The sequence below is a fragment of the Rhopalosiphum padi genome, chromosome 2 (genome assembly GCF_020882245.1).
Source record: "Rhopalosiphum padi isolate XX-2018 chromosome 2, ASM2088224v1, whole genome shotgun sequence".
NCBI lineage: Eukaryota > Metazoa > Arthropoda > Insecta > Hemiptera > Aphididae > Rhopalosiphum > Rhopalosiphum padi.
The window spans coordinates 16,972,271-16,997,054 of NC_083598.1; the positions used below are offsets into that span (position 1 = coordinate 16,972,271).

Genomic DNA, 24,784 nt, shown 5'->3' on the forward strand with positions numbered 1-24,784 from the left:
TAACCGCGCTTTTACAGCTCTATAACCAATATAACCACCATGCCGCCAAAGTCTTTGGGTGGCCGTATAACCAGTGGCGTATACAATAAGTGGTGACATGGTGGTCAGATCCCCCCCCCATTGCCCTTTTTTTGTATTTGCTTACATTATGCAGTATGCACTACTATGTAATATATGGTGATATTATGATCTATCGAGCTATTGAATTTAGACAATTTTGTCAATACGCAATACTGAATACCATTATAATTTTATTTTATTTTATTTTTAGTAAATTAATGTATATTTAGTCGAAATGGTCAATGACGAGTGACGACTATGATTATACTTTATTATTACTTATCTTATTATTTAAAGACAATACTTTATTTATAATATGTAGGCTCGACTACAAGGGCTACCTGTGCTTCCACTGCGAGTCTGTATTTAAAATGTTATCAGATATATTATCGTTGTTATGAGAAATGATTATTGAGATCATTATCGCTACGGGTTTAGTTCACCGCGTGTCCGCGTATACATAGTAGGTACATATAGTACGTCCCTACCAAGGCCGTAACTGAAAAATAATTTCGGGGGGGGGGGGGTTGAACCCCCAAAACCCTCCCCCAGATACTTACCCAGGGGCCTTGGTCCCTACCATTAATTTATCTGAAATCTAAAAAAGACACTTACGGGATTGTTGAAAATGTTTTTGTTACAGGAACGGCTAAATGCCCTAAAACTTATGCCAGTTTATAAAAATATTTAATAAGGCACAGCAGAATTTCTGACTAACTAGTAAAACAAAAGAGATAACTAGATTTATTATTTATTTTATTTATACATAATGATGTAGGATTTTATATAAACAGAAATTTTGACTTTATGGAGTATTGGAGTGGATAATTTTCCATATACATATTGTGTTTAATGTGAATTTTGAATCAATTCAAATGATATTCATTGTTCCTATATTTTGCTACCTACCAAAGTAAAAAATTTTGGAAGGGCAGGGGATTTTTCAATTTTCCCCTCCCGTTTATCTTCTTTTTTTTTGATCCCCCCTTTCAGAAATTATGTCTACGCCACTGCGTATAACGTACGTAATGGATTTATACCAACATAAGTAGTTTACTAATAATATTTATATTTTTTCATGATAGTCATTAGTCATACTTCATTTTCTATTATATTAATTTGCAATATGTTCACTATTTATCAGAAAAAGATAAAAATAAATTAATATAATTTACAAATTTGTTTATTTTGATTTTATGAAAAAATCTCTTTTGTATGTTCAAAAAATTTACCGTTCACTACGTTCGATTTTGGCCAATTTTACGTACATTTTTAAAGACCTCTATATTTATTAATTATATTTTTTTATATCAAATATAATTTTATTGTAGCACACAAATTCATTGGCGCAATCAGAAAAAAATATTTTTCAAATGATAAGCAGATAAGCTAGGTTGGTGTCAGTATTTATACTTAATAATTTAATTATGAAATTATATTTATACATAGATAGGAAATAGGAATATAGAATTGTGTATTATTGTTAATTTAACAATCAAATATAATATATTTTTTATTATAAGTAGATGATGACGAAGGAGCCTCTCAAGACATTGGCCCCGGTGAATTTCTCACACTCTCCACCCTCCACCTAGGCCAGTTCATCAGTGCACTAGGTATATTACTATAACATAGAACTAAGTTCTAAACAGGTCACTGAATATTCAAATATTATAAACTATTGCTTTAAAATGTTATTAGAAGCATGGTTATAGCCAGATGATTATTGATGATATTTTACGATACTGAACAATAGCATGTTTTTAATCATATTTAAGCAGTATATGGTGTATGGAGTGGACTATGGACTACAGCAATTGACCATAACATTTTCAACTGTTTAATAAATCAGCATTTAATATTTATAATAAAGTGTAGCATTTTCTATAATTTTATTCTGTATTTCTGTAATATTATCTTATATCACCACAAGTGTATAAAACTATTATACCTAAATTAGTAAAAAAGAGACCATTTGAGTTTGTGAATTATGCTTTCAGATGGGAAAAATAAAATCAAACAATACATATTGAATTCTACAAATTAAATTACATAATATGATTTATATTTTGATAAATGTTTAATAATTCTGCTAATGTTCACAAGACAAACAAAAAGTTGTCAGTTTGATATTTTATTTTTTAAAACCTTAGATCTATAATTATGACAAAACACTTATACTTAAGACTAAAAAAAAAAAAAAAATATATTAATATTTAACATCACAATATCAATATAATATATTAGATAAATCATTATATGGAAACAATAAAAAAAATATTATCACACTGGTATATACGAGAGGGAACTTTAAGACATTTAAACACTATTGGTTTGTAGCCACAGAAATTAAAAATTATAAATATATATATATAAATTATATATATAAATGGTGCACAACAAGAATTATAATTTTAAAGATACTATTATGCGAGAAACATATAATTGTTTAGTTAAAGATAATTACATCGTTATCAACAACAGTGTTATTAGTTGAGATGGAAACCTTTTTCAAGTGTTGCAGCCAACAAGCGTTCCCTCAATGTAAGTTCATCAGGATACTCTGGTAATTTCAAGTAATGGACGCAAGTGTTTACTGATGGAAAACTACCTGCACCAGCATCAACTTTACGGACCACAGTTAGCCTTGGATATAGATTGGCTAAACCTCCTGGTGGTAATGACGAACAACCAGTAGTAAATTGTAAGAATGATTTACGTTCTTCCGAGTTCATTTGTTCCAAAACGTTCACCAAACGTAAAAATCCAGGACTGAAATAATATTTTAGCATTATTTTATAATTTTTTATAACTTACACGAAGAAGTATTTAAATAAAATATAAATTATAATAAGTTAAAAGTCGCTGTGTATTACAAAAAGTTATGATTAATTCAAACTAATACATAAAAAATTTCAAATAAATTAATAGTTTTATTTTTATTACCTTTCTTTATTATACCCCAATTTGGGTTCAGTGTAGTTCAATAGATCTTCACGAGTCCATTCTGGTTCTTGTTGGCCACATAACATTCGTCTAACCTCAAGTGGAGTAAATGCATTTAACTTTTCGTTTGAGAATACACGACAAAAACCTGCCTTTAGTGCATCCATTTGTCTCTTGATTCCCGTCTCCAATATAAAATCGGTCAATAAACTAACATATTGCTCTACATTGTCCATGTTAACATCCTGGCTAAGACCATCTTCAACTAGATTAATGTAGGTAAATGGGAAACAGTAAGATGATGGTAGGTAAATCATGCTTAAGCTCAGGTTTTCTAAGTGCACTTTGCCTGTTTGGCCACACTGAAATTGTAAGTTTTTAATTTGTTCCTTTTTTTCTTCATCGCTCAATGATTGATCTAATAAAATTTTTTCTTTTGCCAAAATTAACATGTTTAAATCTTTTATAAACATTGCTTGATCTTCATCAATGTCGAACAAGTCTGATTCATTCAGCACTCTACCGGATCTAATAAATAATTGTATTTATTAATATATTTTCAAAATAATATGTCATTAATTAGTCAACTTACTCATTATTTTTTGCTTTAGTTAAAAGTTTTAGGAATGGCAATGATAATGGAAGGTCGATTAAACGATTATCTTGAAGAACTTTTGCTAGGAACATGCCAAGGAACCAAAAATGTTTTACAGCTCTATCGCAACATGGAGAATCTTGAGGTAATGGTGCTGGGTACAGTCCACCCGTTCGTCTAACATAATAACCAGGTGGTTTTGCTCCTTCTTCAAGCCAAATGCATTTACGGGTCTCTTCGGGCATTTCATCATTACACATCCACATGCCTATTATAGTGTAATACAAAATATTTTAAATTAAAAAAAAAAAAATTATCAATATACATTATATACTATACTTACAGAGATCTTTTCGCTGAAACTCGGCAGCAATTAATGAATAAAATTCTAATGTGGGACCTAATCCGGTACCTTCTTCACCCATGAACTCAACTTCTAATACTGTTTGTCGATCAATGTGAGCCCGCATAAGTTGTCTACCCCATGCAAGTATATTTTCACCTCGTGGTATACGGACTCGATCATGTTTTAAACGACCGACTCTGTACTCTTCTTCTCGTCTAAGAGGAAGACTCGAACCAGTGCGATGTCGTTCAACATTCTCTCGCTGAGATTGTAACCATACGATAGATCTAAAATGATTTTTTTATCATAACATTAAATAGAAATAAATACTAATAAAATATATTTATATACCTGGATGGCCCAAATGCAGTGCAATTAAAATACAAATGTCTAGTTTCGAATGGAAACAAAAATGAATAAGAAAGATTTAAATGTTCACACCAAGATGGAAGTGCACCTGAACTTAATACCAAAGGATCTTGAATTTGTTGAACAAGTTTATTAGTCATTTTTTTGCTATTAAATATTTCACTGTTTGCTAACTCTCCATCATCTTTAATATGTGCTGAAAATTAGTAAACATTTTAAATTAATATTATAATCAATTGCATATAATTAGGCAGATATTTATCAAATGTCTCGGAGAAAATATTCTTAAACTAATCACATTTAAACCCATAATAATAAAAAGAGGAATGCTAATGAGTTCAATCTATAATAATTGCTTGAATTAAAACATAAACAGTTATTTTTCGGTGAGATGTTGTCATTTAGTTATGTTTAGTTACTAATAATGTATTGACAAACTAATGTTTAATTTTGAAGGCAATATTTGTTTTGCCTTATTTTATTACATTTTTTTAGTCCTTTCCATCTTACATTTATATTTGTATAGGTCATTAGCAAAATATATTTAATTAAAATATCAATAATTGAAAAATTAAATAAATAAAAATACAAATACAAATAATTATAGAAAGTCTAAAATTATATTAAAAGGACACTACACCTACATGTGTTGTCTCTGTTGTACACATGTAAAACAAGGCAAAAACATTTTGTATGGTATAGATATACTCAGGCTGTAGCGATAGTTAAGATTTCAAATTGATATACAATATAGTTCAGAACATATCTGTGAAATATTGTTTATTTTTATATATAAATCATCTATACGAAAAAAGTTCTTACTGTTTCAAAATCTATTATTTTTTAACTTGAATAACTTTTTTTGTAGTTCTGATATAAAATAAAAAAAATAAAAACAATATTTCGCAGCCAAAGTTCTTCTTTACATGTGGTGAAAATTTCATTTTTTAAGACTGCAGCTTTCTTGGTTCTTTTCTGCGCAAAACTGTTTTTGCTATGTTATACATTTGTAAGGCGGAGACAACACATAAGGGTGTAGCGTCCTCTTAATAGTTGTTAGAATGTAAAGAAATATTAAAATTAAAAACTTGTATTTAAATATTTATATTTTTTCCTTCTCTATTATTATTTATTATACAATTGAGATTGCCTGACTCACTTTACCCTGCCCTACATATAACATATTAAAATTAAATACTTTAACTATTATATAAACTCAGTTACCTTCAAAGAAGTCATCAGTGTATGGTTTAAGTAAAGAGATCATTGGATTAATGGAAAGATTATGAAGCTGCCTTAAAAGTTGAAGTACATGATCAACAGTGCAACCTGTATTACTCAATTGTGTTCTCGTAGAAAATATAGGTAAATCAGAATCCCATTGATTATCAGGATCTTCACTAAGTACTTGATCTTTGTTGGTCAATTCTTCGTACATGATTCTATAAAAAAGTATTTCATTAAAATGTATTATATTATATAATGCTAATATTCTGTGAAAATACATCAAAATGATAATTTTGCATAGACGTATTTACATGATAAGTTAATCGCAATATTATAATACAATCAATGAGTTTATAACAAACTAGACAAAATAATGTCAATAAACTTGTTATATTGTAGATGACTCAATAGTAGTAAATTAAGTAGAATAATTTATTAAAAAATTCTATCTATTATGTTAACAAAGTTTTTAAACTAGTAAGCATATTCGGTAAAATAAAAATTGTTAAGCTGTCTGCCGAGGGTCTGGTAGCACACAAACGTGTTGTACCCCACTGTAAAATTGCCCAAAACGGAAGGACTAACAGATAAGAGTGAATTGAATAAAACCTAACACTCGTGTTTGCGAAATAATCAAACTTTTTAATATATGTATAATAATCATCTTTTGCTCACGTATAAGTAGGTTCCCAAATTCGCCGAGATTTTTCTTGACGACTACCAAGGTCTGCTAATTGAGCCAACTTCTGAACAGCATGAAAAATTGTCCAATTAGAATCTTTAAGCTCAACTTCTACATCTTTAATCTGTAAATTTAATTGTAAATAAATATTTGACAATTTGAAAATTAAATTTTACATCTTACTCCTGGCAAATTAGGTCCTTTTAGAGTCAACTTAATTCTTGGTAATGATGTTTGATTATTAATACTACTTGAATTTTCAGTAAAAACATCAGGAATTTCGTCATTTTCGTCATCAGGTGGAGCAATTACTTCTAAATCAGATGTTTGGTTGACATTAGTACGCCCTGGTCGAGGATCAAAGGCTGGTATCAATGCTGTGAATTCTCTTCTAAGCACATAATCATCATCCCATGAACGTCTCTTATATGGATTACCACATCTATCAGCACCCACAATACTTTCAATAGCAGCATGTTGCTGGGCTGCAAATGCTTCATCTTCCTAAAAAAAAAGGGGGGGTTTTATAATATTAAATTAATATTACTAAATATTTGTCTGATGTTATAATAAGAAATCAATAACATGATATTAATCAGCTTATTTACTCCTTACCATACTTAGTAGATTTCTGGAGACCATTACCTCTTCATATTCTTGTTCATCTTCGTTTTCATCATCATCTGGAATATCATCATCTTCAACAATTTCTTCATCGTCTTCAAGTTCTGCAAATAAGGCTGGAGCACGGACACTGTCTAAGAAATCCTATAAAAGATGATTTGTTAGTAAATTAAATAAAACATAATACAAAATACAGACACTAACTTCTAAACTGACTTGTTCACTATCACTTGATGTAGACGCTAAACTCATAGTTAGAGCTTCACCAACACAAAATGTCCGATTTGCAATAGTTGTTATAGAACATGAATTATTAGAAGTATTGTTAGCTGATAAGCTAGGATAACTTTGTGCTGTTTGAAGCAAACCACCTAAAACATTGATTTAAACATTTATTATCCTTATCATAGTAATTTAATATTGGAAAAAATAATCTTGATTAAATGTGTTATAAATTACAATCGTAATATTGAAATTAAATAAATAAATTATGAATAATAATAATATAACACTATTATAATTTATTAATAGTGTAATAAATATATACTTTTTTATTGTGCACTTTAAATGAAATAATATTGGTCTGATACTTATTTTTAAAATAAACACAATCATTTAAAATATTTATTTTCACTATACACTTAAAAATTTAAGAGGCAAGTTACATTTCAAATGCCTTGTGTATTGATTGGATATTAGGTTTTGTTGGTAGTTAGAACAGATGACTTTTTTTTTAGTTTCTCAAATAATAAAGACTATAACTAGTTAATAATATTTATCTTTCATACTGGATATAGATATAGATTAGGTTCAGTGTATTATTCTTTCAATAAAAAAACTAGTTATAATGACTTACTTGGAAAATTAGTAGATAGAGCCAAACGAACAAGACTGGATACTGAAGTCGGTACCCGTTGAGGCATATGATTATTAGCAGCTTGAGTTTGATTATTATGACTATTGTTTCGATCAAAATTTCTATATTTTTGGTATGGAGCATAAGTTTCTGCTAAATGTTTTTGCAATGGAATATCTGCTTGTGATCTAGGTGGTGCATTAGATGCTAAATTTGGAACACTAACACTCATGTGATTTGAAGAATTATTTCGGTTTTCTTCCTTTTTATTTTCTTTTTCTAAATCTAACAAATAATTACCAGGTTAAAATTTTAAAATGGTTCATTTTAACATTAGTAGTTTAAAACATTCTCAAAAAAAATAGATACCCGAATTGTTTGGACTACATATTTCTGTATTAAAAGCTGAATTATTTGCATTGTTTATTATAGTATCAGTAGATAGATCTTGTGTTTGGGTGTTGGAAGAGTCTGATGTATTATGATGCATAATTATTATTGGTTTTTCTTTTGAGTTTACCTAAAATATTGATAAAAATTTAACAGTTATAATTTATTTTAATACTTAAACATACAGAACATAAAAACTAAATAAATAACTTACTTTATTGTTAGGGGGTGTATCAATTTGAATGGATTGTAATGTGTGAACTAAACTGGTAACAGAACTACGTCTGTAAGTTGGTTTCACTCTTCCTAAAGCTGGTAAAAATTCTTCTTCATAGCAGTTACTGTTTTTCTTATTATTTTCAATGTTTTGTTGAGTTTCATCTAAGAAAAAAATAATAATATAAAAGATTAAAATAACATACTAACATGACGTAGTAATTTCCATATCATTTTGTTAACCATTTGATGTAGATTCAACAATTGTGGCGAGATCAACAGAAGGAGTTGGGTGGACTACTATTCGAAGTGAATTGTCTAATGAATTTGTAGTTGGCGGAGTAACTGCAGAGGGTTCCATTCTCATGACTGACATTATACTATCAGTGAATTGTTGTGCAGCTTGCTATAATATATTTAATATAATTTAATATTTTATAAATTTAACATATAATTCATTTTATAAAATAAAGAATTGATTTATAAATAATTATGGGTTCAAACAACTACCTTTACTGCTAAATTCTCTGCAGAAGATATTTGATCTGTATTGGTTACAGAAACAATAGCATTATTATCATTAGATGCTTCAGGTAAAATAGGAGTAGAACTAGACATTCTTGTCATGATGCTAGATAAGGCTGCATTTGGAATGTTTTTGAATATTTTTGAAGCTATTACAAAAAAAATAAATAAATATATACACAATTAATAATCATTGATATTTCAATTTTTTAATGGTTGCAAATAATTAACATGCAATTAAAACAAAGGTTTTCTATTAAAAAAATATACATATAATATGAGAACATCATGTTGAAAAATTTAGTCTTCACAGTGCTTGATTTGGAAAGGCGTATCACATCACTCATTCTATTTTTATAATATTGAAGCATAATAAATTATTTTAGCACACTTATTGTAGATTATAAATATTCATTAGATATTTGTCTTTATTTTTTTTGCTAATTCAAGCACTGATTATACTATGGTGCAAGCTATAATTATATTTTAAATTGTGTATAAATGCTTACGGGTAATCTAAATTCTAAAGGATACATTTTAACTATACATTTATACAAAGGGTTCTGCATGCTACAAATTAAAACACACAACTGGTAAAGTTTTTGAGATTATACACAATTATCTTATTTATCACATACAGGCAGATGTAGGTTGGGGTTCACTGACTAGCCGTAGATCATACTTTCCTTCAGCACCCATTCGGTATGAGTTTGTAACTCCATGATCCCACACAACGTCTATCCAACCTGACCCCAATATTAAAGTCTTAAATTTAAGACTTAAAATTCACATTATTATAATAAATTAACTAATAACACTATTTACCATTGTGCAAGTCTCCAGTAACTGTTCCTACACAAGGTGGATTTCCATCTTGATCCCTCCATTTCCAATCAATGCCACGCATAACTCTAGCACCAGTCACCATTTGCTTATACATTTGAGCCTTAAACATACGTCTTTGACGTTTTAGACTAGCTTCTGCTTCTTTAGCTGCTTTGCCTACAGTACATAATTTTTTTTTTATTTATGGTTAAAAAATATTATGAATTATTAACTCACCCAAGTCTTCGCATACACCAGTAACATTTCCATAAATCTCAAAACCAGATAATGAGAGATAATGTGTTTGCCCTGATGCATTTTTACCATTCTGTTGTATTCTAATATGTCGCCAACCCTGAGTTTCTTCCTTATCATTTATTTCTATGGACCAAGTAGCAGTATTTCCTGGTTCATTTAATGCTGTATCATCAATGTGTGTGTATAATGTAGTCCAATTAGTGCCATCTTTAGACATCTGTTCAAAACATAGATATATGATAAAGAAAAATATTAATCAAAATATATAATTATTTATTACTTGGAATAACCAATTTCGTAGTGCAGAACGGCCATAACCTCTGGCATGCCTAAGTGTATAATCAGTTGGAATTATAAATAATCCTAAGTCAATCGAAAACCATGCCTTGCTATCATCATTAGTATGACAGTTAATTGCAACAGAATCCCTGCTTAGAATATCTTCTACTTGACCATATGGTAAATTACGACCATCTGAAGATTGAACTAGCATTAATCCATATTGACCTGGGTTAACCCAATCTACTGATGTTTTTCCATTTGTACCAATCCAATATAAGACACCATTTTTATCAAAATCATAATAATGCTTGAACTTCATTGGTATATTATTTTTATCTTTGAGTTTCTTAACATAATTATAAGTGACACGTTCATGATCATACCACTGTTTTGCAACCATTTTTAGTAGATGTTTTTCAAGTTGATGCACAGTTGTTAGAGGCTCCATTCTTAAGCCTCTACCTGTACGATCAACAAGAGTGGTTTCTTTTACAGCTTTTTCCAAACGGAATCTTATACGTCTTGATAATATCTAAAAAAAAAAAAAAATGTTTTAACATCAATATACATTTTTTTATAGATTAACTATTATTATTTTACTTGTAATCCATGAAAAGCACCAGGTGATTCATATAAATACACAGGTAATCTTTCAATAGATTCTAAAACAGATATCAGCTTTTGCACTAAAACAGAAGCACAAGTCTCCATTCCTTTTTCATTTTTCTTTTCCTAATCAACAATTAAAAATGAATTAGTTCAAGTTAATTATCATAGTAAATAAATAAATAAATATTTACTTTGAAACATTTAACAAAAATGTCAATCCTGAGTTTCTGTAATTCTATAACATCGTCATCTTGTTCAAGACTACTGATTGTTAAAAGTTTCAATAAAACTTCAACTAAACCACTGCTATATATTTCATATGCCGAAACACTACCTTCATCTTCCATTAACAATTTTTTCAAGTTTAATACTGCCTTGCAAAGAGCTGATGCCCAAAAATCTTTATTGGAGCTATCTTTTAGCACAGACGACTGAAAAATTAAGAAACATATTATTAATGTTATTAGGACAGAAAAAAGAATGGTTTTATTCAGTTTTCTCAAAAACATATTTATTTAGAGGTAAGTACTATGAGCACACAACATTATTATTTAAGCAATTGCAACTATTTAATATAAATTATAATTTATTTTAAATATACATACTTGATTTTGAATGGCTAATTCAATGGCTTTAACAATTTTGCTTAATCTTGCAACAACACCCCTTGGTTGAGCCTGAGCCGCTTTGAAAAATGTATCAAATATTTCTTGTGCTTGTTTACGAATCTAAAGAATGAATTTAAAAATTGTTTAAATAAATAAAAATAAAAAGCTGTAAGTAATATTAACCTTTTGTCCAATACTTTCAGTTGTTGCTGTTACTATATTTGCTTTTTTAACTGTTTCCCAGCCTGAGGTAAAATCACTTTTAAGTGGTATCAAAGCAGTAAACATGTGTTGATTACCGCGATTAGATTGAAAAGAAAATCCATTGGTTCCATATATTAATGTAGTAATTTGCTATAAAAATTAATCAAATATTGTGCTATAATAATACTTTAAATATGTAAATCAAAAATATATTTACCTGTAAACCATCAGAGTTTTGTATGCTAAGTTCACAATCTTTCTTTGAAATAAGGATCCAGTTACCAACTGCTATTCTATTTAAACCCGGAGTACTTAAAATTGGTTGGCTCACTGTATTGAGCTTAACAAACACTTTGGCTTTTAAATATTTTTCAATAAATTCAGTTTTGTTTTCTAAAAAAAATAAAAATTTATTATCACTGTAGTCATAAATATAACATATAGCTTTATATAATATATTTCATTTAATCAAAACAGTATGCTATATACAAGTTAATATCTATTATTACAATTTAAAATCAGAACGTTCTTGATATTAAGTAATTACTAAAATGCAAAATTAATTAAGTTATACAAATGACATCACAATGTATTAATAAAGAACACAAAGCAGATGTAAAATACAGCTGAGAGGTATACTCTCAATATAGGTTGTGATTTCAAGTCTCACAATTAGTACAAACTATCATCGCACAATACATATTTTTAATAAAATGTCCAAATTGTTATAAAATATATAACTTAAAATCCTTTTATGAAATAATTTGAAATTTTATTGGTCAATTATACACAATATGATATTAAACAGTATCATAGAAAAAAATTGAATTGTAGAAAAGATAGTATGCCAATATTATGTTGGATGAAAGTAATAGCTTAAGAACTGAAGTTTAAATAAAAAAAATATTTTATTAAATTAAAACTAGGAACTTGAACCAATAAAAAAATTATAATATTACGAATAAAAAGTTCATTAAATTAAATTAATAATAATAGCTATTATTTAAATTGTATATTTACCATCTGTTGATGGTTGATCAGAAACTCTAGTTTTATCTATATCAAATTCAAGATAAATTTAAAATATACATGTATTGGAGAGTGTAAAAGAAAATAATTTTAAATTTACTTGTATCTGGTTGTCCTTCGGGGCTTCCACTGGAATACATTGTAGACAATTTATCATTGATCATAAATCTAAACCATCCATTACTACCATTCGATAACTCCAAGACAACATAGTCATTCCAAGCATAAAGACAATCTCGACCACGACAGAAAAACCAATCTTTCCAATGATATGCATGACCTGGCAATATTTCTTTAGCATCTTCAGTTTGAAACTAAATAATCAATAAACATATGAATCATAACGTATATATCATTACACAGAAATTGTATACATAAGACACTAATTTCATCAATCTATTTTAATTATTCAATCAAAGTAATTAAATAATTTTTTAATACATACATTTTTTGAATCAATTTGCTGGGCATTATCTACTTCTGAATTACTATCAGGTCCAATAAGCTGTTGTACTTTACAAAAAACTCCCAGACGTGCAAAATGATCAAGAAACGTATCTTGACATTTATTCAAAAGGTCATAAATGGTTTGTAAAGCAATGACATGTCCATCATCATCTTCCTAAATTTAAGAATATCAAGTTTTTAAATACATTTCATCAAAATAGTTATATTAAAATATATTAAACACATTATACTTAAAAATAAAAACAATTTATTTAAGATAAAAATGCATGGATTAATACATGGTTAAAGACATTTGCAACTATGTCCATTAAGGAGATTCGATTCTGGGTATGCTTTTTTTACCAAACTTACCAATTGTATAGACTTTCTTAGTAATCAGATAAAACTTCTAAAAACATATAATAATTCCAATCTGTCATACAGTTAATTTGAAATTGAAATTTTCTTAAACTATTTAACCAACATTTTTCACATAATAACGTAAGTTATTTTTAACATAAAAAAAACTTCAAATATTTTCTGAAATTTTATCGGATACTAACGTTATGATATTGGCAAAATATCAATGTATTTTGATAAAATAATAACATTCATTAAGCAATTTACGTACGTATATGTATGGAAATGATCTGTTAATGTACTAGTTTTACTAAGCACTTAGAAAGTAATCTATAATGAATTCCTTAATAGCAGTTGGAATCGAATTCCCTTAATAGATTATATATTAATACTATAAAATATTAGGTACATAAATGCTCCTTTAAAAATTAAAAATCATACCAATTAATTAAATTAACAATTTATTTTATTAATTATTGTTTTAAGATAAAAGTATAAATTGCATTTATAATAGTATTGATTCACACAATTCTAATAGGTACATATTAATTTAAATACAATAGTAGTGTTATAAATTGTTTTTAAATTTAAATTTTTCTTCTTTAGAAATTTAAAAAATAGAAATTATCACTAATTCTATTGACACGACTTGATTACTTAAATAAATATTTTATTTTTAATTACAATTGATGAGTTTAAAAACCTTTTTTTTACTGTGGTACCAATAGGTTGGAGAGGGACACTTACATATTTTTTTCTCAAATCATAAGGATTTCCTTATAATATATAATTCATAAATACAAATTTAAGACTTTGTATAGAAAATAATTGATTTTAAAGATTTATTAATATTTATATTATTATTATGAAAAATAAATCATTCAATTAAAAGTATTATTTATGCATAGTCCTAAAATTTTCTATGAGGCGTGCAAAACAATTAGGTTATTTTACCATCAAAGATTTATAATTTTTTTTAACAATTAACATCTTGTAGAGTTTTCGAGGCAAATATTTCTGGCCCTCACCACTCATATCACAGTAAAACAGCCAAGTCTTATCCTGGAATAAAGTTAATTTGGCAAAATAAAAGCATTTTAATTTCCTAAATAGAATAAAGTAGTTCAGAATTTTTAAAAACTAATTAGAAAGAATGTAAAAACATATCAATAAATAAATATATATTATAAAATAAGTATAAATAACAAATATTGTATATATAAAATCAGTTTAAATCTTACCTCATTATCAAGAACAGTAGCAAGTACTTCAACCAACAAAGGAGCAAGATTATTTGGAGAATCAGGTCTACATATATCCTCAAGCCAATCTGGTTTAATGTAATGAACCATTTTTTTAATTAAAGAAAGAGAAGTTCTTCTAAAAATTGGTTTTCAAATTTAATATATTAAAAACAGATAATTTTTTTTGTCATTAATTTAAAACATTACCTGATCGATGGTAGCATGGTTGATTGAAAAGTATGACAAAAAACAGGCATTAAACGTTTAAGATAAATTGCGGCCATCTCAGGATCTCCTTTTGGTTCTTTGGATTCATTTGACTGAACAATTTCATTTTTGGAAGACATCAACCACTCTACAAAAATAGTAATTACCTTTTAGTGTTTATTCAAATTAAATAATACTCAACTAATAATAAAAAAATCTAACCAGGAGATTCCAATATAGCAGCAACTTCACGATGTCCTTCATCCATTCTTTCTCGTGCTTTATCTAATGGAGTTTTACCCTCTTCATCTCGAAGTTCTGGATTAGCACCATTTTTTAGAAGAATTTTAGCTATAGATGGTCTTCCAAAACAAGCGGCATAATGCAATGATGATGACCTAAGACCTTTATTGACATCAGCTCCTTTAGAACACAAATATTCTACCATTTCTTGGGTACCAAATGCAGAAGCCCAGTTTAGTAAAGTCTGACCAACTTCATCCACAAAGTTTACATCAATTGCTAAACAAATCACCAAAATTATATAATTTATGAGATAAAATAATCTTTAGACTTTATTTTACATACCACCAGAGTTTACAGCTTCCATTAATGCTTCCGTATCTTTACTTCTGATACAATCAATTAAATGACGTTGAGATTTTTCAGCACTAGAATCTAAACGTCGAAGTTTTGGTAATAAAGGATTATTGCTTGTACATGCTACTGTACTCCATGATACTGCATCACGTCCTTCAAGAAGTAACACTAGTAATAAATCGACTAAACGCATAGTATCCAAACAACATCTAAAATATAAATTAATATAAATAATTTATAACATACAAATTACCTATTGCAAAATATTATTACTAAGAATTAAAATAAAAACATAAATAATTACCTTTCATCGCCTTTTAGAGCTTTTTCAATCGCATCAGCTAAGTTAGATCTAAATAAGTCCTAAACGAAAAGTACAATTTATTATTTATACAATTTGCAGTTTTATTTTTTTTTTTTTTGACATTAACTATATTATTGAAACTAGTAATAATTATTTTAAGTAAATTGTATAACATAAAATATATTTAAAATGTATAGATTTTACTTTTTAGTATATAAAACATACATGAGATACAGATTTAGATCCACGACAAAGAGTAGTTAACAAGCTTATAACTGTTGATATGGATTGAGAAGATTTAACCTCAGTAGTTGAAGTATTTGCGTTTAGGCCTGTAAATGGAAAATATAAATAATTTATTGTTAAACTTTTACTTTATACTTATCATAACAAATAATAATTAAGAAATTAGTATTATTAAATAGCTTTGAATTATTTCAAAAATTATTCACCAGGTGTTCCTATATTTGTTACTGTAGGTCCAGCTGCTGAAGATAATCGAAGTATCAATTCATTTAAAAGTCCATGTTGTGCTAGAGGAGCTGGATCAATTCCGCGGCGTGTAAATCTATCAGATAATGAAGCAAAGCATCTCAAAGCACCATCGGAAACATGAGAGTCGTCATGTTTAAGCATTGTAGATAAAGACTCAACACAAGTTGGTAATGATGCTTCATTTGGTTCCATTTTAGTACATAATCTAGAAACTACAGTCATAGCAGAATGAAGAGTATCTTTGTGTACACAAGATCCAACATCACTAATGAACAATAATACAGAACTTAGGCCACCAGCCTCAAAAACAGCACCTGCTTCACGAGTGCATATTAGTTCCAATACCTAGATTATTAAAAATAATAAAAATGGATTACTTATATGAAATTTTTCAGATAATAAATGAACATACTTTGCAACATTGTTCAGCTAAATCTTTATTAGTTCTTGAAAATATATCTGTAATTACTAATCGATTGCAAATTGCTTTTAATGCACCATCAATTGCCACAATACGTCTAGTACATTCAGCAGATACATCCAGGTAATAAGTAATTGCTCTAGCAGTCACTTCAAGTACACTATCAGGAGCACTTTCATCAAGAAATATCCGACAAAGTGCTGGTAAAAATGAGCGGGGTGGACATCTAAAAAAATAGTTTTGCTAATTAATAATTTTGTATTTTTTTTAAATAATTACAAACTAATATCTTACACTTCAAAACATCTGTCAACGTTATCAGACATCAATAATAACATGCATAACTGTTCTAATGCTATGAGTTGCATATCTCGTTCATCACCCTGGCCCATGTTAAGCCACTCCAGAAGAGTTTCTGGATCAACATCAGCCATCTTTATTGAACGATGGTACAATGAACTCTAAAATGATTAAAAAGGTATGGATAAATAAACAAAAATAAGCAACACAATTCATATAAAATCAAAAACAAAGTATAATGTAATATAGGTACAAATATTTGGCAAAGATCTAAGTATATACTTTTATATCAAGGTCATGGCAAGTAATCAAAAATAACTAAATATTTCTTTTGAGTAATTTATTTTACTAAAAAAACACTATCAGTTTTTTTTTTTTGTTCCTTTAGAATTAAAATTAAAGTTGCAAAATTATAATTAAATAAATATAATATACAAAAAGAAATTGTTTTTTGGCTTATAATTTTAAAAATAATATAATATAATGATTGCTTACATATCAATATCATTAAATATAATTATAATTTGATAGCGAACAATAATATAAACTTGACTTTTGAACATAGAATACTGTTATTATTTAGATAAAAATTTAATAAATAAAAAATAAGCAATTACTTAATTGAATTATTTATTTGAAGTAAAATTTAACATATCAAAATGTAGATATAAATCCTTTCTATTAAAAATTAATATTAAATAAGAAATATGTTAAATACCAACATATAAATTGTTTAGTAGGATTTTTAAAACATACAATTTACAGTCAATAATAAATATAGAAGTTTTATAATAAATTGTTGAGATGTATCTTTTTTAATTGATGAAATATATAGTTAACCTTTTTAGTAAAACTAACATTCTACAGTATAAATATGTAATAATGTAAGATAATAACATTACAATATTTGACAAAAATGTATTTATATAGGTGATAGACCATAATGGAATAAATTGATTTATAAAATAAATTATGTGATAGATACCTATTGTGACATATTAATGTTCTAGGACTATTTTTAACTCTTTACAAATTATTTAATAAATTAAATGTATTATGTACGAGATTAAAAATAATATAGGTCTCAAAAATGAAACTTGTGATCAATGTTAAAATAATAATAACTTTAGTAATCAATCACTTATGTTTTCATGATAATATCATACCTTGACCTTAATAAAAAAAAAAATCAATACCAAACACTAAGATGATAACAATTTTACTGTAAATGTACCAACTGTATTTACAAAAAACAAAATAGGTATTAAATCACAAAATCAAAGATTTAAATAAAAAAATACCACACTATAATATTATGATATTCATGACTTTATAATATACTGTATCTAATGCAAAAATTTAACTTTATGCAATAGACGCTTATTTCATTTATTAAAATAGGTATACTTAAAAAAAATACCAGGGTAATAAACTATTAACAACAAACATAAAATACTAAAATGTTTGGGATTTTAAAGAAAAAATATTTAGTTTTATTTATATCTGTATACAATATGTTAAGATTAAAAGCATAAACTAAGTAAACTTTACGCAACACTGAAAAGAACATTCTTTTTGAATTAGTCCTTTGAAAGTCCTAATTTTATAATTAAATTTGGTATTAGTAAAAAAAGATAACTGAAAAGTATCTAATAAAGTTCTAATGAATGGTAGTTAAAGTTTAAAAATTTGATTTCTATAAGCATTATACCATTATTTTTTTACTATTTTTGTTAAATATAATCAGCAAATATTTTTAGCTCAAATTTTTCCAGATTTGAATTTTATATCAACACACGAGACTCGATAATAACAACAACTTTACTGAGAACCAAAGTGGTTTATTTAAATATCAATACCTAATACCTAAGTATTTTTATTTCATAATAGATAACATAACAGTGTAGTGTATTACCTATGTAAAATGTTTAACTGATGTTGATACTATGGATAATAAATTTGTTATAGTACTAATTTAAAGAATCTGTTCTCTTGAATTTTGGTATTGGAATAAAAGAAAATTATCCATTCCCTATTTTTTTTATATTTCTGTAAAAAATTCTGTTTACTAACTACCTAACTCTTAAATATAGTTATAAGTATAATATTATATTAAAAAATAATAAATTTAAATCAACAATTTGATTTCTACTCCTACACATTCTGAAGGTACAATAGATAATATTATACAATATTTAAACTGTTAAATTTGTAAGTATGTATTTGTGAATATTATGTGTCAAAACAATCATGGCTTATCGGGTATTAGAAACATAGCAAATCTAAAATCTTTGTAAAGGTAACAAACAAAACACAATTCAAATGGAGGAAAAATTAGTGACATTGAAACATAACTATAATACCAAGTTTTATGTATAAGGTACAGATGAATCGGTTAATATCCACAGACTTATAGGGACTACACAAAGAATCAAACTATAATGTACCTCTATATAGGTAGTTAACAATTACAGTGTATCGATATAGCCGACTTGTACACTGCTAATATGACAGCGATTGATATGCAAGTAGTATGATGGGGACTCGCGACCAAAATATGGTCGTCGGCGACCTGGGCATCTACTACTGTCACGACACCGGGGGAATGGCGACCGAACAAAGACAAATTATTACTACGACGTACACGCGTGTTAAACAGGCGGTCGGTCGGTTCGTGTTTTAATAATATTTTATTTTGTTCGTGCTCATTAAAACGCGACACTAAATTGATGTGCTATGGGTACGTCGGAATACTCACAGTAGCGTCTATATTCGCCCAAAATCGTCGTCGAGCTACAACCGCCAGACGTCCCGCGACGTACAGCGCATATTCTGCACACGCTTAAACGTAGTCAGTCGCACACGGCCATAGACGAGAATAGTAGAATGAAATAGTTATAATACAAATACACAACTGACACGACCAGAACACACGTACGTACGCACTAGCGCACACACGAAGCTTGCGATCTGCAACTCAAAACGAAAACTAGTAAAAACCAAGCGATGGGAATGGGAAACAGAACAACAATATTGCGTTATAATTTTATTTGTGTTCTGTTATTACGCCGACCAAGCCACTGTCTACGATGAATGATGGTGGCCGTCAGTTGGCCGGACCCGTATGGCTGTGCACAGTGTACACTAATAACACTGGTGGGGATCGGTGTCGGTGTGTTGAGGAGTGGGGAGGCGGTGACTCGGCGGAATGTTAACGTCCTGCTATCATCAAGTCGCCAAGCTGGTGGATAAATGGATAATGATAACAGGCCAAAACCAAAACAAATTCGACGTGAATCACGATTTATTTACACTTTTGTTCAATACCATTAATACTGCAATAGCCATAAATAATATAATAATAATTGTGTCGTTTTATTTTTTTTTACACAAAAACGAAAATAAATTGCTTCTGATTCTTTCTAACCAGTAACCGATGAACCGAAGTTTCGGGCACACTGCAGTCTGTAAAGATGGAGACGGACTATTGTCGTTACTCGTTAGTACATCATAGGTAAATAGGTAATACACTAATACCTACAATAATGTTATATCATCCGTCGTCTACGGCCTGCTCGTGGCATTTTTGATTTATTTAATAAAACGCAAAATGGCCGGTTATAATTATTATTATAACGAGTGCGTGTACTGATAAATAATATACACTACCAGACTACCTACACTACTTTTTCTAATAATAATCTTGATAGATGCCCGTATCTTGCAAGTTGCAACACTGAAAGCACAGAATAAGAAAAAGGCTTGTCCAATGTCCGTAGCTAGGAATTTTATAACTTACTAGGTGCTTTGCTCATCAGTCAAACTACCGCCATTAGCATTAATAAACAAACCAACATCATTATTTTGAGCATCAATAACCTTTAAAAAAAGCCTAGATCTTAGGTAAAATGCATTGGCAAGTTAAGAAAGTAAACCAATAAGCCCTATTAGCAATTATTTAAACAAATAGAAATGCAATAAAAATGTTGTTTTGGGTTTAGAATTTTAGATAAATAGTTAGGTAGCTGAATAGTCTCTAGGGTAAACGGAAAAAAGTTTCCAGTTGCAGTACCTACCTATAAATAAAATGAAACAGACAAATCTGTAGATATTCCTAATTTTTTAAAACAAATAGATTAAAATATTAAAATAAGAGATCTTTCATAACTGAATAAATACATTGTTATATTTTTAAATAATACTAGTATAACTGTATAAGATATATATTTTTTAATTTTTAATAAATTTATCATAATTTTGTATTTTATAAATGCATTGGTAGACTTTTTTTCCTAATACTAGTCATTAGACAAAAATATGCAATATGTATGCAGTATGCCCAAAAACAATTGATAAATTAAATAAAGAGGTTTATAATATTTAAATTTTGAATTGTCACTGATGTATGAGCAAATGTATATCAACTTTTCATTTAAAAATACTGTTAAATTAATAATAACTAATACCTAATTATACTGTATAATATTAAATTATTTTAACCAATTTATAAAAAATACTTACTTGATTTTGGTCAATTAAAAATCAAGAAAGTAAAAAATGTTCTAATTAAACTAATTAAATATAAATATAAACTATTTATAAAATTCATAATTAAAATATTTAAAAATGAGAAACATGACCTAAGTATAAGATAAAAGATAAATTATATCTACAGGCTACAAGCCTACATCATACCTATTAGTACCACGGATTTGGATAATATCTAAGTCGATGTTTAGTACCTAACTGTTTTGAATGGCTTAAAGATGTATTTAAAAGATATATTATATTATGTGTCTTTTATTTTTTAATTGTGTGTATTAAAGTATAACAATCATTAATCAAATTGCTGTGTGTATAAAGACATACCAAAAAACAAATGTTTAATTGTCTCAAGTGTTATTAGAATTATAAAATAATATTGAACATTTAAACAACTAAACCTAGAAACCAAGAAACCTAGAAATAATATTCAATAATCTCAAAATAAATATATTCCGTTATAGTTTAACCTCAGATTTTTTTTAATATTTAATGAATTGTTAATACAACAATACCTATATAAGTAAATGACAACTTTTATTTTTCAAATCCTGCCGGTACCTATGCAATTACTCAGGCTTTCAAAATTATTGTGGCATTGAATAAAAAAGTTTTTAAATTATAATAAAAAGTGTTACAATAGAAATGTAGATACTAAATGCAAAACAACATTTAAAAGAAAAAATGAAAATTAGACATAATTCAATTTAGAATCAAAATAAAACATTTGAAATTTAAAATAATTTAGAACAATAAATTATAATTATACATCAGACCAAATCAAAATTGAAAATAATATAAATATATAAAGATATAAAAATCATTATTACGTTGTAAGAGTAGTGATCGAATTTAAATTGATATTAAAAAAAAAAAAGGAAACTATGTTTAAAATCATAATCAGAAAACACTAATATCGGTAAGAGAAATTTAAATTTATATCAAAAAATATCAATTTTTAGCGAGTGACATTGTACACATACCTATTATAATGTGTAAGAACACCAGTCAAATATCTTGCAAAATTGAATTCATATAGTTAATCACATGAATAAGCGTTGTCCTCGTGATCATGAACATAAGGTAGCAGTGGCACAACCAGAGGGGGATTAAAGGGTTGTACCCCCCCGAAATTTTCTCCGAGGTATAGTATAATATTATTAATAACCTATATACTTATCTTATGTATATATAGTGTAATAATATAACTCCCTTCGAAATTTTTTTCTAGTTGTGCAACTGTTAGTTAGGTATTAGGTATTGTTTTATTATACAACCAATACACGACCACAATATTATTTACATTTAAATAAACTGGCTCTACTATGATAATGTAAAAACATCCTACAAAATGGAATAACATAATTATATCTGGATTTTTAATTCTTACCATAATACCATTGCTACAAAAATAAAATGAAAAAAATAATAATTGGCACAAATAATGTAAATAACGTCATCAGTACCTATACTCAATATACATATATGTAACAAATAGTCGTCTAAATAAATATATATTTGAATTATATAAAAAAAATATTACATGCTAAAAATATTGTAGGTTGGTTCGGGTGGTAGCCGGTAGGCAGGGCTGGGCAGTATCTTAGATACTAGCATTAAGATACGTATCTTAGATACAATTGTATCTTGTAACTTGTATCGAGATACATAATTTGAATGTATCTTGTATCGGGTATTTAAATACTTTATTGACTTGTATCTAGTATCTTTTTATGATTAAGAATTAAGATACTAGATACCTACATTCAAAAAATATGTTTCATATTTCATTTATATAACAATTTTCCCAATTGCCCAATTAGTAATAATATGTTAGATAGTAATATATTAGATTAAAGTAACTTTGGTGTCTGGCGATAATATTATATCAGCGATAAGACTTCGTTGATCACCGGTCGCCGACTGTCCGTTCATATTCTCTGTCTGTCTCGTGCGTATTATGCATCTGTGCGGTGTTTGAGTAGATTGACAAAGTGACAAAAAAATTATATTGTGTGCATTGTTTTAATATTTGTAAATATTAATTTAATAACTAAATATCTGTTATTAAAAACATGGATAACCAAAATAATGCAATTGTAATTGTTAATATTCCAAAATGCTTAGATGGCAAATTTTATTTTAGCTTGAATTTATAAGTTTTTTAAATGATAAAAATAAATCACTTAGTTGTTTAGATAATTATCCAAAAATAAAAAAATTATTTATATTATATAATACAAGCCTAACCTCTTCAGCAGAAGAAAATTATATTGTTAATGATCAATGCATACCGTATTATTATACATTTAAAACCTATAATATAATATAAATTATATATGATACAATTGTATCCAAGGTAAATTAATAAATTAATAAAAATAAATAAATATATTAAGTATCTCAGATACATGTATCTTGTATCTAGTATTTTTAAAAATATTATAGTATCTTGTATCTTGTATTTAGATACTAGTCATAAATGTATCTTGTAGCTTGTATTTAGATACTTTTTTTGAAGTATCTTGCCCAGCCCTGCCGGTAGGATAGATTATAAACTGTATAGAAGATAATTGTTAGGTTTTCTTTTGCTAACATTTTTAAATTAAATATTGTAAAGTTTTATTCACACATTCATAACTGTTGAAAAATAGAGATGTGATGGCCCTGAAAAGGGCCGTTTTAGGGTGATAATTTAAATAGAAAATTATGCACGTTCTCCGCGGATACGCCGAGCCAATTGGATGTCTTTTGGCATGATCGTGACACGTTTGGCGTGGATCGCACATAAATTGGTGTCTTCGAATAAACCGACCAAATACGCCTCACTAGCTTCTTGCAGTGCCATGACAGCGGAACTCTGGAAACGCAAATCGGTCTTGAAGTCCTGGGCGATTTCACGCACCAGACGTTGGAACGGCAATTTGCGGATCAACAATTCCGTGCTCTTTTGGTAACGACGGATCTCTCGGAGAGCCACGGTTCCAGGACGGTAACGATGGGGCTTCTTCACACCTCCGGTGGCGGGTGCGCTCTTACGTGCGGCTTTGGTGGCCAACTGTTTCCGAGGCGCCTTTCCGCCGGTCGATTTACGGGCTGTTTGCTTGGTACGTGCCATTGCGCTGTTGGGTTCTTGGTAGTTGCTGTGAGTAGGATAACTAAACGTAAATATCAGACGACTGATGAGGTTAGGCACGCCGCCGACCGGTATAT

The 24,784-nt window shown here is 28.1% G+C and overlaps 2 protein-coding genes across 7 annotated transcripts; both read right to left on the reverse strand.

Annotated features, from left to right (window-relative positions):
* Positions 1–2,103: 2,103 nt before the first annotated feature.
* LOC132922597 (E3 ubiquitin-protein ligase HECTD1) lies at positions 2,104–20,165 on the reverse strand. 6 transcript variants are annotated; one of them, XM_060986184.1, is made up of 37 exons: positions 19,788–20,165; positions 17,024–17,190; positions 16,721–16,955; positions 16,266–16,653; positions 16,039–16,145; positions 15,814–15,872; positions 15,498–15,718; positions 15,132–15,431; positions 14,910–15,057; positions 14,700–14,838; positions 13,097–13,273; positions 12,752–12,965; positions 12,643–12,678; positions 11,840–12,015; positions 11,602–11,772; positions 11,416–11,538; positions 11,002–11,241; positions 10,802–10,933; positions 10,200–10,733; positions 9,899–10,136; positions 9,662–9,838; positions 9,475–9,582; positions 8,822–8,985; positions 8,555–8,717; positions 8,310–8,476; positions 8,075–8,225; positions 7,706–7,990; positions 7,066–7,220; positions 6,871–6,993; positions 6,409–6,729; positions 6,219–6,349; positions 5,541–5,758; positions 4,299–4,512; positions 3,945–4,234; positions 3,599–3,869; positions 3,007–3,534; positions 2,104–2,832 (listed from the first exon to the last, which is right to left on the reverse strand). In XM_060986184.1, the coding sequence occupies exons 2-37, from the start codon at positions 17,161–17,163 to the stop codon at positions 2,550–2,552; spliced, it is 7,527 nt and encodes a 2,508-aa protein (XP_060842167.1). In that variant the 5' UTR covers positions 17,164–17,190; positions 19,788–20,165; the 3' UTR covers positions 2,104–2,549. The 6 variants fall into 6 exon arrangements, with proteins under 6 accessions (XP_060842167.1, XP_060842164.1, XP_060842165.1 ...); XM_060986181.1 differs by having other exon boundaries at positions 6,841–6,993; XM_060986182.1 differs by having other exon boundaries at positions 7,054–7,220.
* A 3,907-nt stretch (positions 20,166–24,072) lies between these two features.
* LOC132922728 (histone H3) lies at positions 24,073–24,739 on the reverse strand. The gene has a single exon (XM_060986391.1). The coding sequence runs from the start codon at positions 24,687–24,689 to the stop codon at positions 24,279–24,281; it is 411 nt and encodes a 136-aa protein (XP_060842374.1). The 5' UTR covers positions 24,690–24,739; the 3' UTR covers positions 24,073–24,278.
* Between the last annotated feature and the right edge of the window lie 45 nt (positions 24,740–24,784).

Excerpts from the sequence above, each read along its gene's own strand:
- LOC132922597 (XM_060986179.1), bottom strand. The coding sequence starts at position 17,163 with ATGGCTGATGTTGATCCAGAAACTCTTCTGGAGTGGCTTAACATGGGC. Across the intron at positions 16,956-17,023 it reads GTTGACAGATGTTTTGAAGT|ATGTCCACCCCGCTCATTTT; the intron begins GTAAGATATTAG and ends CTATTTTTTTAG. Across the intron at positions 15,432-15,497 it reads GGAAGCTGTAAACTCTGGTG|CAATTGATGTAAACTTTGTG; the intron begins GTATGTAAAATA and ends TGATTTGTTTAG.
- LOC132922728 (XM_060986391.1), bottom strand. The coding sequence starts at position 24,689 with ATGGCACGTACCAAGCAAACAGCCCGTAAATCGACCGGCGGAAAGGCG.